At 40.7% G+C, this 15,576-nt stretch overlaps 1 protein-coding gene across 2 annotated transcripts; it reads left to right on the top strand.

The window, feature by feature from the left end:
- The first annotated feature begins 337 nt into the window (after window positions 1–337).
- Window positions 338–13,250, top strand: LOC133269320 (ICOS ligand-like). 2 transcript variants are annotated; one of them, XM_061453450.1, is made up of 5 exons: window positions 338–495; window positions 906–958; window positions 7,181–7,543; window positions 8,727–8,762; window positions 11,450–13,250. In XM_061453450.1, exons 1-5 carry the CDS (start codon window positions 482–484, stop codon window positions 11,551–11,553), a joined length of 570 nt encoding a protein of 189 aa, XP_061309434.1. In that variant the 5' UTR covers window positions 338–481; the 3' UTR covers window positions 11,554–13,250. The 2 variants fall into 2 exon arrangements, with proteins under 2 accessions (XP_061309434.1, XP_061309436.1); XM_061453452.1 differs by lacking the exon at window positions 11,450–13,250 and adding an exon at window positions 8,900–10,426.
- Window positions 13,251–15,576: the final 2,326 nt, after the last annotated feature.

Here is a 15,576-nt window from a genome sequence, read left to right on the forward strand (position 1 = left end):
GCTAGTAGATGTGCAGCTTGGATGGTATTTGATAGTCTGAGGAATGGCATCCACACCTCCTGACAAATACAATACCCATTAGGTTTCAGCACCTTCATTGATCTCAGCTGCCTCTGGAGAAGAATCCCTTCACTATGCTGAAAGCTCAGGGCTAGTCAGTACACAGCTTCTGACACACATCCATCCTACACATGAAAATAAATATGCTCTGAATACATTCTTACAATACACAGTATATACACCCTGCTGTATATACTCAATATTATATACACTGTGTATAACATTACTTGTATTATACACACAGAGTGAAAGAAAACAGACTGAATCACAGCAAAGTACTAGTAAATACCCTGTTCCCTTCTGGAGAAATGCCTGTGGCAACAAAAATTAAGAGCCTTTCACTCTTTTGCAGAGACAGAAGAGCAACTGGAGCACCTGGTGAAGCTTATGACAAGAAGGGTTTCCTAAGGGCTGGGAAGGCATGAAAATGAAATGGTAAGCTGTGCTTTTCTTGTCCCGCAAAGCAGCTGAAGTTTGGAGGCAGAGGAAATTTCATTTAATTACAATAGAAAATAATCTTGAAAGCAAACTATGACTACGTATACACAATTAGTTTTGTCCACATGAGAACACAAGCAGGAAGTATGGGCGTTTGTGACTGAAGCACCATCTCATTACGACCATTGAGAAACCTCAGATCTACAGCCAAGAGATACAATCCACACCAAGACTAGATAACAAAATAAGACAGGGTTTCTAACCCATCCCAGTTTCATATCCAAGTTCCCTTCACAGATGAGGGAGCTGTGAAGCAGGACATAAATTATGCCAGAGAAAAGGTCTTTGGTTTCTGCTTTGGCATTCTAACAAAGCGTTTGGAATTTCTCCCTCTCTCACTTCATTAGGGAGACTGCTCTGTGGACGGTTGCCTGCTTACTGTTTGCATCTCTACCAAGAGGTAAATATACTATAACAACACATCTAGAAGGTGTTTATATGTGAATACACAAACTGAGAATGTTGAACAAATGCATGCTTTGTTTTGAACATATTTCATCACAGTCCAAGGTTTGCTTACAGGTAATAACCGTCAGATAAACCTCTACCTGAAAGAGGTGGTTTCAAGGTTAAGGTGTTCCAGGTCCACAAATCTTAACCTATGAAGTTTATCCTGCCCACATTTTTAAAAATACCCTAGCATTTCCACAATGTTAAGAAAGACTTGGAATCTCATCATTTATAATGATACAAGGCAGTTAGCTGTTAAAGTACTGGGTTTGCTATAGGCATAACCAGGTAAGTGAAAGGACCGGATCCCAGCAGCAACCTCTCTGCCTGAATCTTTGCACATGCTCCACGAAGTTCTAGCTGCACTGGGTTTCTGACATTATGTAGAAAAAGGTACACTAGTATGTACAGATGAGGGAGTTTCTACAAGCCTCAGAGCAACTCCCTGTAATTTCCTTATCTCAGGCTTACATTCAGCAATATTAAGTCTTCTGTGTGTGGTTAAAACACTCATTGCTCATAAACATCTCAGGTTTACCAAGCGCTGCAGTGGTTCAGGAGGTTACACTTCCTCTGGAACTAGTCTCTCTCTCTCTCTTCCGGGAGCACAACTGACATTTTTAGGGAAAAAATTCATGTGTCTCCACAAATCAGTGTGACAAGTCTATTGCCACTCAAGACATGCCCTTTTGGTAGCTAAGTGCAACTGCAAGCATTTAAGTGACTACCCTTTGACTCCTTTTCTCCCTCTCCCTAAAATAGGGGAGCTCAAGTTCAGTGTTTCTGAGCAAGTAACTGGGATTGCAAACAGCCCCCTACCCTCCCTAAAATACTTTTGCATGTGGGTGAGACATAAGGTGGCGAGAAGCCACAGAACACTACCTTGTCAGGTAAATATATTCCAGTTTAAACTCCTAAGTACTCAGAGATACAAGAAATTACCTGTTACCTTGTTTCTAACATCAGAACATTTTCCTGCTTAACCCATTACTTCCACTACTAAATTACTTTACTAATGTCAGAACTGCACTGGAATCACCAGAGTGATCTACAGACACATACCCAAGAGCTTTCCACTTCCAGGCCTTTTTCCACAAGGCATAAACCCTAGATCACCTACTGGCATCCCAGATTCCTCTGGTACAAGCAACATATAATTAATAAATAAACATGATTGCCCTAGATCATCTTGGGGGGAAAGGAGGGAAAAACAAAAAAGCCCAGTCATTCCCAGTCATTACAAGTTCCCTTGCACCACACTTTAGACACCAAACAGCAGTATTTCCTTGTTATAGGAATCTTACAGGCTGATTAAGTTGGCACACTCAACTTCACCTTGAGAGCCTTAAACATTTGGACAATATTTAAAGTGCATAATAAAAAAAATAAAACCAGAAAATAAATTCATCTCACATTTCATTTTTACAACCACAATAAAAGCCATGGGCCAACACACATTTTTTCCAAGGTAAAACACTGCACCTTCCACATGCAAAGCTTACCAGGTAGATCAGATGAGCACTACTCATCCTGCTTCATACACCCCAGCAGCAACTGCCACCATCCTTGCTGTATAACTGCTTCTGCCGCCTGGCCAAGCAACTCTCTGCTACCATACCTCCCTGACACATCAATAGCCTCAGCAAGAAGCTTAACACAACATCAGCAACCTTCAGCGTTACTTCATACTTCTACCCAGAACTGGCTTCCATAAGGACATTTACTTGACTTGTACCCAGAAGTCTGTTCTTCCCATCAACAAAAAACCTCATTCAGCTGTAGGCTCTGTTAAATAACTCATTACAGCCAGATTCCAGTCACCTGTTCTTGCCCCAGGCAACTTCAGCTGTGCTCCCTTTTGTGCCTCCTGATGCCCTGGTTTTACCAGCTGAAGGCAGTGTAGGTTTAACCTCAGGGGTATTAATAGTCATCATAAGTGTTACAACATTTGTACACAGTATCATACAGGAAGGGAAGGGTTATGTTGGGCACCACTCTTCTCCATCTTTGCAAAAAGAATAAAGAGTCAAAAAGCAAATAGATACACTTCTAAACGCAGTATTAAATTTAGAAATTACTGTGATCAGGAGATAGGATAAACTCTCTCTTTTGGTCATTAGGCAAATGCTTATTGTCCATTTTTCTAAATAAAGCCACAAGTTTTGTGGATTTCAGGATGATCTTTTCTTCACCCACATGCAACTCCACACAGTGCAAGCACTTTCTCTCCTGAGGGCATCCTGTGAACAGGACTCTTCCCACTAGAAAGCTCTTTGGGAGGATCACTTCTTCCAGAGCTTTCAAAACACTTGCAGCAGCCTCAGGCTCCCTCACCTCCCTGCTGTGGCTAGCTAACCATGGCCAGCCATAACTGCAATCTGCTTTCAGACATGGCATTGTTTCAGAAGGACTCTGCTGAGCTCAGCCTTCCTCAGCTCCCCAGGCCCAAACAGCTCAGGGATGGCTCTTGGGCTGCTCCCTGCTCTCCTTCAGGTGGTGGTGGTGGCCCTTTTAGGTGTGCCAGTTACAGCTAACAGCCTGGGTATGCTACTAATTGGAGGGCTGAAGAGTCTCCTTGGGGAGCACAGTCATACGTGCTGTGGCAGTGAGGGTACAGTACAGTGGAGGCCAAGCTTTACTATAAATAAAATAAGACCCCTGTTTGGATATTGTTGTAATTCAGGCTCCTCTTGAGAAGCAAAACCTGGTCAGCAACTGATACAGTCTGAAAACAGTTGAGCTCTCTACACAGTAAGAGAAATCTTCTACCAACCACCAGAAATACTTGGTTCTCTGATTCTGATGGACAATTGGTTTACTATTTTCAATACATCACCATGGGGATGTGATTTTTCAGCTGAAAGTTTATATTGTTAGGCAAAAGCAGATGGTGATTTTCAGCTGAAAAATCTGAAAACCAAAGGAAAGCAGATGTTTGGTGATATAATTGAAGACATTTGGGTCCACAATTTAGCTTTCTGAATTATACTTTTCCTTCTGCTTTTATGTCTGTCTGGATGGACACAATGTGACACCAGACAAGCCTCAAAACAGACACTGATTAATATAGAAACAGAGATCCTGGTATGTAACAAGCTGAGCCCTGGCTGGTGTCAGTGGCTGCAAAAGGGAACTGAGACTCTCTTTGATCTTTAGCCCAACATATGCACAGGCCTGGAACACAGGAATTACTATGCTGTGACTGAGAACATTTGTTTTTCTCACCCAAGTGTAAGGTACTGCACCTGGGGAGGAAGAACCCCAAGTACCAGTATAGGTTGGAGGCTGACCTAATGGTCAGCTCAGGTGAGAAGGGCCTGGCAGTATTGGTGGGTGACAAGTTGACTATGAGCCGGCAGTGTGCCCCTGCAGCCAGGAGGGACAATAGTATCCTTGGGTGCATCGGTAGGAGTGTTGCCAGCAGGGCGAGGGAGGTGATCCTCTCCCTTTACGTGACCCTGGTGAGGCCACATCTGGAGAGCTGTGTTCAGTGCTGGGCTCCTCAGTCCTACTGCTGGAGCTACTGGAGAGGGAGGGTCCAGCGGAGGCCACAAGGATGATCAGGGGTCTGGAGCATCTCTCTTGGGAGGAGAGACTGTGGGAGCCTGGCCTGTTTAGTCTAGAGAAGAACAGACTAAGAGGAGAATCTCGTTAGTGCATATAAATATCCCAAAGGTGGGTGCCACGAGAATGGTGCCAGACTCATTTCAGTGGTGCCCAGCAACAAGATGTGAAATATGAGCTCGCTCTTCTAAACAAGATAACAAGGTTTTATTGAGGGACAAAGTCAATAAAGCAAAAGCAACAGCACTGGGTGCATGACTGTAGCCGGAGGTGCAAGTGATTAGTATTGGTACAGGTTTATATACTTTCACTATTGCAGTAGTCACATACATGTTCATAGTTCCTGTGTATAGGCGGGGAATATTATAACTAGCTCCAGGAACTTATTATCATAAGTCTCCTCTTCTTGGCGTCTGTGCACTGCTCTCCGGTCATTGTGGGCAGGGGTCTTGAGGATTTAAAAGATTTAAAACAGTGTGACCTTCCTGCAATATTTATTGCAGGATGGGCAGACAAGGAGTATCTCAAGCTAGCAGATGTTTGGGAGGCTCTGTCTCTAAACTAACTGACAAGTAGAAGGATGGTGTGAAATAACTCATTCATATTTAGTGGGGCAACTAAATCCTGTTATCTCACCACAGACTTATAACACAAACATTGTTCTTTAAAGCTAAAGATACTTTAGAAGAATAGTGTGAAACAATTAGCTCATGTTTAGTGGGGCCACTAAATTCCACAGACTTACAACGTAAACATTGTTCTCTTTCTACAGCCTAAGTTAAGTTAAAAAGTACTTTATGTTTTCCAGGCACTAGCTTTTCTGGTATCAAGTCCCCCCCTTCTTTCTTTTACCTTTACAACTTCTTCTGCTATGTGACTCCATTTTGCTCAAGAGTTCCGGCCCTTCTTTAACTTGTCTAATCCTGTGTCTTTAACGAGCTTTGTTTCCATTATTGTAAACTCATACAGTTATATACACATAACCACACCTATGATTTGCAAAAGCCAATGCGTTTATGTGTTTATCACAAAGACAAGGAGCAATGGCCATAAACTAAAACACAAGAAGTTTCACCTCAACACGAGGAAGAGCTTCTTTATGTTGAGGGTGGCAGAGCACTGGGACAGGTGCCCACAGCAGTCATGGAGTCTCCCTCTCTGGAGACATTCAGGGCCCGCCTGGACACGTTCCTGTGTCACGTGCTGTAGGTGGCCCTGCATTGGCAGGAGTTGGACCAGATGATCTCCAGAGGTCCCTTTCAACCTTAATGATTTTGTGATACTGTAGTCTGATTACTTACCCCTTATGCTTCACAGAACTTTGGCCATGAAAAGGGATTGAGTTGTTTCAAAGTGAATTTTAGTTTTGCTCCTTGGCACAGTCACAGACTCGTGCTGCTTTTGTTCTGCTCCCTGCTGCGAATGAGTTTTCTATCCAAATTAATACATCTGCATTTTAATTTATAAAATATTTTTATGAAACAGGTTTGGTTAAAGTGTTAATTTAAGCCCACATTCTGTGCTGAAAACACCTATTTGTCTATGCTTTATAAACGCACAGAACCCTCCTTCTTCCATAATGCAGTCTTCCCCCAGAAAATATAACACCACAACCTAGTAAAAGTTGTCCTACATGACAGTGTCAGATTCCCCCATTTGTAGTTCTAGTATACTTTCAACTAACTTGGAATAATTTATAAAAATAATTAGTACCAGAGTTATTAAATGAACAGTGTGTATAAGTGAGATGCATTTGTCTTCCTGCCCTGCCTGCCTACCTTTGTTCACCAGCAGGCTACCCGAACCCTGGTTCTTGCTTCTGCTGGAACTGGTTGGTAAGATCTGTCCAGGCCACCCACCACCCGTACAAAGTATCTGTCTCCCTTGGAAAAGTCATTTACCTTCTTTCTGGCATACTGGGACAATAGCTATACCAAAGAGTATGAGAGGGCAGGCTTAGCAAGAGTGCAGCAAGCCAGAGCTGCAGATAAAAGCCCTGTTCTGCCAGACCCTCTGCAAGGTGTCACAGGGGAAGGAGGCAGGAGCCTCTAGTGCATTACTGACAAATTGGAAGCCATGATCTGACAGGCAAGCAACAGGAGTTGGGGGAGACCAGATTCATCCAGGATCTTTCTCGTGCTGATGTAACACCCTTTTCATGCTTCTTTTTTCAGACTTCCCTCCTACAAAAGCAATACTTGCTTATTTATGTGTGTGCATCTTCACTTTTCTGCATCCCCTTTTCCTCTTGTGAACTGACTGGTTAATTAGAATCAAATCAGACACCTGATCTCAAAACTAATCTCCTCAGAAACTGGGAGAAAAATCATCAGCTAAAGAGACAAGTTCAAGCAGCACCCACATGGATGAAGTGAAAGCAACTGCATGCAGCAACATCTGTCCTGCTGCAGAGCTCGCTGAGCATTGAGCATGCATGGCCCTCAATCCTGGCATGGCACTTACTGCCCTCTGCCTGGCTGGGAGCAGGAGGACACACATAGAAGAGGGAGGAAGAGAGGCAATAATGGTGTGATGAAGCCAAATTCTAGAAAACCTGGTGTCCCTAGCTCTGCTGCACACTGAGAAAGTTGTATGGTTTTTATTCCAGGTCGACCAGACACAACATGCCATGCATTTGTTGGAGAAACTGTTGTTTTGCCTTGCATCACCACTTCTCCTGGAAAGCTGACCCTCTCCAATTCAATGCTGTTCTGGCAGATAGAGGCTGACGATCCTCAGCACACCATTGTAGTGCACTTTGTTCTCAATGGGCAGGATTTGCCGCAGTTCCAGAATGACAATTACCATGGCAGAACTAGCCTTTTTTTTGACCAGATGAAGCATGGCAACTTTTCCTTAAAGCTCTCCAATGTTAAATTACTGGACACAGCTGTATATAGTTGCATCTACAAACAGACGGGGGATCATGCCGACAAAACACAGAAATCTAATGTTAAACTCATTGTATCAGGTAAGATTTTTCTTATAGTTCCGTGGGAGGGGCTCGGGGGCAGCATTTCTTGTTGACAATCTCTGTATGGCCGTTAGGTGGGATGACTTCAATTTTTAAAGCAGATCTTCACTGTTTCATTCTGTTCCTTGCTTTTGTTGGAAGAATAACTGGGAAGAAAATAAATGCATCTTTGTTAAGCTTCAGCACAGCATATTGATGGAAGCAGCAGGACTCCTGAAGGCAAGCCACCTGCCTCTTCCTCCTCCCTTCACAGGAGACATTAATGAATAATGAGGTCTCCCCAACTTCTAAGCATTTGGTTATTTATGGCTCTGTACTGTCATGGATCCATCTTGTCCCAGAGGAACAGGAGATTATTTCATTGTTTGCACTTGGGTCTGTGAAGCCATATTAGTTTTGTCTCTGGTAATGAAATCCGAAGTCCAGCCCATACACCCTTTCTGACATCAGACAGACAGTTGCTGTTCACCTTTTCCCTTGTGCCTGGAAGATCTGGATCTGGTGGCAACACTGGACACATGCAACAAGAGTCATTTTTCTTCCTTAGGAAAATGAGTGAGACTGTAACACATGCTCAGATAGTGCCAAACAACAGAGCTAAGATGGTTGAACTACCCACAAGCATGGCCAGCAGAATGATGGGGCTTTAGGTTTGACCAGTTGACAGATTGAAAAAGCAAATTTTAAAAAGGGGATGCACATCAAACTAATCATAGTTTTTTAAGGTGTCTTGGTTGTACAAATCAGCAGAAAACTTCAATTTTGGTCAACTACAAACATTTAATTCCACTTAAAATAGAAAAAGATATTTCAAGTAACAGAAACCCTTCAGTATCTTTGTTTTAATGCACGTCGTTCTCAAGAGAAAAATGTTTCTAAAATGTGAAGTAAAATACTTTTGTTCAGAAAATTTCAAAGTGAAACATTTTGCAGTTTTCAAAATGAAAAAAGTGTTTTGAAAATGGAGAATCAAAATCTTTTTTATCGTCTGATTTTTGGCAACAGTACGGTGTCTTTTACTCTGATTTAATTATGTGATCATATTTAAACATTCAGTAAGTTTGACAAATATATTCTTTCTCAGAAAAAAAAATTACTAACCCTTAGATCAATTATCAGCCCCCTTTTCCTGTTCCAGCCTCAAAACACATAACTTTGATTTTTGTGGGTTTTTTTCCAGCTCCTTCTATCACTGAGGAGGCTCCTTCCCCCTCTGGTAAGGCAATACTCCTTAACCTGCTAACTGTCTTAAATGATTATCCAGTGCTTTAATTTGAATTTGTCACATTGGTAAAATGTGCTGAAAATAGAGAAAGTCTGATTGACTTCTGATGCTTGCTCTCTCTTACTAAGCCTAGCAAAATACAGCTGTCTCAGGCAAAAGAATTTCCACTACTAAGACAGACCTAGACTGCAGAAAGAAGAATACTGAAGCGCCATCAGTCACCAGTCTATAAAGCTACTCACCATTATAGGCATCATAAAAATCAGTAAAAAAACAACATGGAAGCCATTCAGTTCTATGAATTAAGGCCTTTGTAAATTACTTCGGTATGAATAAACTACTAGATCAAGAGATTGGGGGGGGGGTATCCTTTGGGGTAAATAAGATAATAAATATTCTAAAAATAAATGATTTATGACTCCACACAAGCTCTTCTGGGAAAATAAAAGTAGATCTCACCAAAGGCAATTCTGAGGTATAGTGCAAATGACACCGTCTCAGTTTAATCATTACAGAGATTTAAGTACATTAGGTCATTTGTAACACTTCCTGAGGGAATGCAGTGCAGAAGGTCTGTCCAGCTCTGACATGCCATTGTCAGTAAATTCTCCCATAAAAATCTTGCTTGTAAGCAATTTTTTCCTGTTAGCTCTACAAAACTTTAAATTGGTATCAAACCTGCAAAATTTTGCTCATAAAAATCAATAGCTGTAATTTGTGTTTACTCAATGTAGCTGAAAGAGATAATCCACTCCATAACAATAATTATATTACAGTTAATGTAATAAGTTCAGCCACAATATGACATTACAGCCAGATTAAAAGGCAATAAATACAAATAAAAACCAAGGAAGAGAAATGTTCCAGTGTTTTATTACACAGAAAAAAAAAAACATCTCTGTACATGATGAGCAATAAACAACTTGAAAAATCACAGGGAATATCCTTTTTAGACTTGCAGTAGCTCCCCTAGCTGGCTTAAAGGTCTTTAAAAACCACAAAGTTAAATTTAAGCTGATATAATGTGCCTTCAGTGGCACAGCACCATATTACAACATTACAAAAGCAAATAGAACAGGAGCTAGAATATCTCTAGCTGTTACCTTCCACAAGAAATAAATTATTTATAGTTAATGCAGTAGCAGTGGAAACTTCTCAAAATGAAGAGAAGTAGGTTGTATTTAAAGGAGATAGTTGTATATATGTTTGACTCAGCCAAAAACTTTCTGACAACTTTTCCACAATAGAAACTATTTCTTATCATGAAAAGGTATTTTCACAAAAAAAAAAAAAAAAAAAAAGTGTTTGGGATAAGGGAGTGTTTCACCTTTGCTACAGGAGAACAAACTGAACCACATTCATAAGACACCTGAAGTTTCCTGTACTGCTGGATTTTGAGGGGCTTGGGGATGGAGGAAAGAATAAAAGCCTAACTTTTGAAATGCAACTTTTTGCAAAAAGGAAAAAATGTTTCCTGTTGACAACTTCTTTTAAAGAAAATCATTAGCCACAGCTCCCTTTTTTTTTTACTTTCAGCAATTTCTTAAGAAAGGAAGAGAATCTGTTTTGTATTAGTTGTTATTTTGGAAGGGACTTAGAAAAGCTAAATGACTTGCTGAGAACAAAGGCACTGTATGCAGAAATAACTCTTACACTTTGCAGTCATCGTAACCAGATCAGGAGGTATTTATTATTTTTACATAAAACAGAAACAGGTTTGATCTGTTTCACTTCTGCTTCATTTATGTTTATTTGCTGAATTGTTTTTCCTAATTATTTTTAAAAGCTTAATTTTACTGTCACTCTTAGTTTCTTGTGAGACTCTTTCTGGATCAATCAAAACTTGTTTTAATGGAAGGGCCTGAGCCTGGAGAAGGTCACAAGAAGCCAAGAGACTTGCTGTAATCCTACATTTGTTTCAAAGCATTACTGAAGACTACCCAATGTTTACTTGCTCTTTACACGTTAATACAGCATACTCCTTCTAGGAAGAGGGGAAGGAAGCACCCCTACTAGCCATAAATTAACTGCAGGAACATACTGAAAGCTGATACCACAGCAATAGGAACAGCCTAAGAATTGGTGTAGAAAACAATATGCAGCCTGATCTTCCCAGAGCACTTGGACCTAAACTCTTAGAGGAGAAATTTTTCCACTGCTTAAGTTGGGGGTTCAAAATCTTTCTTTACCTGTGTACCACATTCAGCACAGGTTGCAAGTACCATCTGTGCCAAAGCCAGTCTGCGCCCTGTGTCCACATTGTGGCTTACATACTAATAGTGGTACACAGTGCTGGTATCACCTAAGCATCTGTGGCCTAGACTTTTTACTACTTATTACCATTATTTATAGACTCTTAATCACAACACCTATCTCAGGCCCTGAGTAGGTAGAATGACAATGTATTTTATACTCTTTAGCTGTTGTTCTGTCAGGATTTTAAACAAGTGTTCTTGGTCATCCAGAAAAGGAAGTTGTGTTCAATGTTGCTGAGTGTCTTCGCCTTTTTTCTGGATGGCATACATTTGAAGACTTGAAAAGGAGAATTCTGAAAGAGCCAAAATCCATATGGTTTTACAACAATCTTCCATCAATGCATTAATGCGAACTATATCTTCAAATATATTTCTTGTCAAATCACCAGTTATATGTGGACTTTCTCTTTTTTAATTTTTCAGGACGCAGGCAGATTTCCTCCAGAAGCCCCAATGATGCACCATGTCTGGCAATGCTTCCCCTCTCTTTCTACCTCCTGGTCTCACTGGGAGTTTGGCACTTGTAACTGGGGAAGCCAACCTTCTCTTTGGGAAGTTCTCTTCACCAGAGGACCTCATTGGGCAGAACAGCTGTGTAGACAGAACGGTGTGACAACTGTTCCAGAGCCACGTGAAAGAAACACCTTAGCTGAAAACAGACCTAGCACTAGGTGTTTATATCCTGAATTTTGAAGTTCCACAAAATCAAAGGCAGCAAGACTCTTGAGGTGGCAAGTCTGGTTTTCATTTGTTTCTTGGAGCCCGGTTTTAGTACTGGCAGTATGAACATATGGATTTTGTGGTTTTGCTTTAATGACAGCATAAAAGACTCATAAAACTACAAAGTCACATCATAATTGACCCTAGTGAGATCTTTTGCCTAAGATCTTATCTGTTGTCCTTCAAGAGAATTGTAGGGAGGAGAAAGGTAATCACCCTCTGTGTCAGATAAAAACTGGAAGTAGGAAGCTGCTCTTGTTTTCTGACATGTAAGGACACAAAGCTTGTGCAACTTGAGCATGTGAAACTTTAGCTTCTATTTTTACTCCTAAGCATCATGGGCTATCAGTAACAACTTTTTCTTCCACAAGAAATGTAGTATTTCTTTAGCGGAAGGGTGAAGCTGGCTGAGAATGATGATGGAAATTCATAAAACATCAACATAGAGGAAGCGATATGTTATTACAAAATCCACTTCTAAATAAGCCAAAAGCAAAAAAGATTTAATTCAGTATTTCCTCTTTCTGTCATGAAACACAGCAAGGTAAATGTGATTATTGTGCAAAAGATGGATTCTTAAGGTAGAACTGTGCCAAAAGAAATTGGTACTGCGATAATGTTATATCTTTAAAAGCAGCACCTTTGAAGGAAAACTGGTCAGAATAATTGTAACTGATACCTATGCAAATTAAATGGATTTACTTCTGGAAATGTTTGATTCAGGTAGCACAGATGTCCTGTGTAAACCTAAGATTGAAAGGATCCTGAATACCAGCAGTATCAAGAAAGTCCAGAAGTTCTGTTTCAGGCCACAGTTGCTGCACCCACCCTATTGCAGAACTGAGAAGCATCCAGAGAACTATTCACCCAGGCTGGTGAACAGGGGTGACTGCAAGGCGCTCCTTCTGGCTGGGCCCTCAAGCCAGGGGAAGTGGCTGACTCATAAGGACGCACATAAAGTCGATTTGGAACAATTCTACCCTCTTTCCAACAGAAAGACAGGATTATTTTGTAAGAAAGGGAGCAGAATAGAGCTTTAAGTGGTATCCTTTGAGGTAAAGGAAATGGTTACCTCTGACTTTCTTAACAAAGTGCTCTTTCCTCACAGTGGGGAAGAGGGATGGAATCCCATGCACAGCCGGAGCTGCTGCTGCAGTGATGCTCAGCTGGCACTTAGGCTACTCTGCATACACGGAAGCTTAGTGTAACAGTCGGCGTCCCATTTCATATAAAGATTTTAATATATGAATTGTACATACTGTGATTGTCTTTTTGCATCCTACCTTCCAAATGTTTGTCTCAGATTCCATGTATTTTTCAAAACAAAAGTTGATTTAAAATTAAAGCTTAAACAAACAAAACCCTGAGGAGAGCAATCGCTTGGTCTGTAAGAGTTCTTAATTCGTATTCCAGTTGTTCCTACAGTTAGCTAGGCTCCCCATGCAATCAGAAAGTCCAAAAGGTGGTATCTGTACAGGCCTGTTAGTCCCAAAACTCTGAACTGCTTGCCTTCATCTCAAGGCCCATGAGTCCTAAAATCTAACAGCCATTTAAGCAGCCCTCCACTTTTCAAAAGGTGTTGAGGCACATGAACAACATGAGCACCTCCGCTCACAAGTACAAGCTGTGTGACTATAAAGCTGCATTTATTGGGCAAGGTAATGAATAATTAAATATCTTCATGCAGGCATGCAGCTCTAGGACACAGCCTCAGTACTGCAGAGAGGGAGCCATATGTTTACATACAGCTCAGTAATATGTTTTAAGAGCAGGCACTGTGCTGACTGGTGTTATGAGGAATGCCCAATTCCCTCAGTCATCTGCTTCTTTCACCCTTAGAAGTGATTCTCCTTGCCTGTTCAAACTGGCATGAATCACAATAAGCACATGAGCAGATGAAGATAGGAGGAATGAAGGGTGGGGGAAGAAAACTGAATGACCTCTAAATGCTGTTTACAACACTACTTTTTTACTACTCCGATTTGCAGCAGCACTTGGGATGCTTAAACACCTCTGTTTTTATATTTCCCCAAAGCTATAGTTAACTGCCATTCTGATTTCCTTGGGGACAGCAAGGAAAGGTTTGAATGACTAGTAGACCTTGATTTGTCCTTCCTTGCCTGGGTGACAAAACAAACGTCTGTTGTGTTCACCCCATGCACAGAACATGAGCAGCACATATTTCTTGTGTTTTCCAGAATTTCATCGTGAATGGGAGGGATAATTTTGAAAACTAAGGAGAGCAGTAACGATTCACACATTTAAAAAGGAGAGATCTCCACTTCTCTCACTTGTAGTATCTTGGTAGCCCACAACTACGTACTTCATATGTCAAGTGCATAGGCTGATAATCTGCTACATTAAAGAAATTAGTAAGAGATCCTTGTACATTATTCTTGCAAAAGAATGACTGTGAAAGCAAATTCATTTTTTTCATGTTTGACAGTAACACTGCTGAGACAAAAATGAATTTATCCTGTACTTTATCTATGCTTAAAGTGAGGCCATTTTAACTGGTTAATGCTTTCCACTGAGCTCCTTTCAGTTCCATATAACGTAGGAAAAACGGCCCAAAAAGGTCATCAGCAAGAAATGAATGTAATACCTTTGATGCAGAATTTTCACTGCTGTTTCAGCTAAGCCCGAGGGAAGTCATTCACAAAGCATGATGTTCAGCAGTTAAACAAAGGCTACTGAAACATGTTGAAAATAAGCATGGAAGGTGATTATTTTTGTGGCACAAAATCATGTTGCTATTTGTAATGCAATCCTCATTGCAATTTCTGTTTCAGCTCCTGGGATTGTCCAATTTTAGACCCTTCTCTTTCCCTCTCTATCTCTTTCTGCAGAGATGCTGACCAACGCTGAAATCAGCTTGGAAAAGATAGCCAGATAGCAGTTCCTTAAGTCTTCTTCTGAGGGTTAAGGTTGACCCACACAACAGGCAAGCTTCCTTCAGCTACTTCAAGCCATGGGAAGAAAAAATAAAACCAGCTCAAACAAAAGACTCAAGCCCTGGAATGCAGGCTACTCAGTTATTTGCAGATGGAGGATTATCTAAACTTCCACTCTGAAATATAAAAAAATATATATGTATTCACACACACATTAGATACTGCTATCTTGCAGACACATAGACCCTGCAAGAAACAGTGTGTTTCCTTACAGAAGTATTTCTTGGCCTGATAAAAGTCCCTCCCTGCAAACCTTGGGTTTAGGTCACCTTGGCTGTAATAGCATTATTATTTAAAACAAACAAACAAGCAAACACCCCCCCCCCAAAAAAAAAACAAACAAAACAACAAAAAAACCCAAAACCTGCACATCTTTCCCCAACCACATTGTGTAATTTTATTACTTTATACTACACTTTTCCTCATTTTTCAGTGATAATTATATCACAGGAAGGCTTTAGAGCTTAATGCAAGTATATTTGATAGTATATTTTCAGGGGGATAAATAAAAAGTCACTGTCTTAAAGAAGTCTTAACAAGACAGTGAGACAAATGCATTCATTGTGATGGAACTGGATTTCCTAGTGATTTTTTGTTGAAAGAGTAAGAAGCAGTATTTGTTTGATTTCCTCTACGCATCTACATGTTGACATCACAATGTTGCACAGAAAACAACAGCTGGAGTATTGTGCCTGAATACAGAAAACAGCTGGAATACTGTGCCTGGGTTAAGTGAAAACGTGCCCAGAGCATCGTTCATGGAAGTGTCCTATGCTCGCATCTTACCCAAACTCTATTGTAGCCACAAACTGAAGGGTGAGAATGAAAAGTGCATCTCAATCCTAACTCTCATTTCTGTTTGTAGAAGAAAAAAGT

Source organism: Pezoporus flaviventris, unplaced genomic scaffold (genome assembly GCF_033815535.1).
Source record: "Pezoporus flaviventris isolate CSIRO_AGI_PZ_B2104156 unplaced genomic scaffold, CSIRO_AGI_Pfla_v1 ptg000015l, whole genome shotgun sequence".
Lineage (NCBI taxonomy): Eukaryota > Metazoa > Chordata > Aves > Psittaciformes > Psittacidae > Pezoporus > Pezoporus flaviventris.

Bases quoted from the DNA above. Each gene is read 5' to 3' on its own strand.
- LOC133269320 (XM_061453450.1), top strand. The intron at 7,544-8,726 runs GTAAGATTTTTC...GTTTTTTTCCAG, and splicing joins TGTTAAACTCATTGTATCAG to CTCCTTCTATCACTGAGGAG. The intron at 8,763-11,449 runs GTAAGGCAATAC...TTAATTTTTCAG, and splicing joins GGAGGCTCCTTCCCCCTCTG to GACGCAGGCAGATTTCCTCC.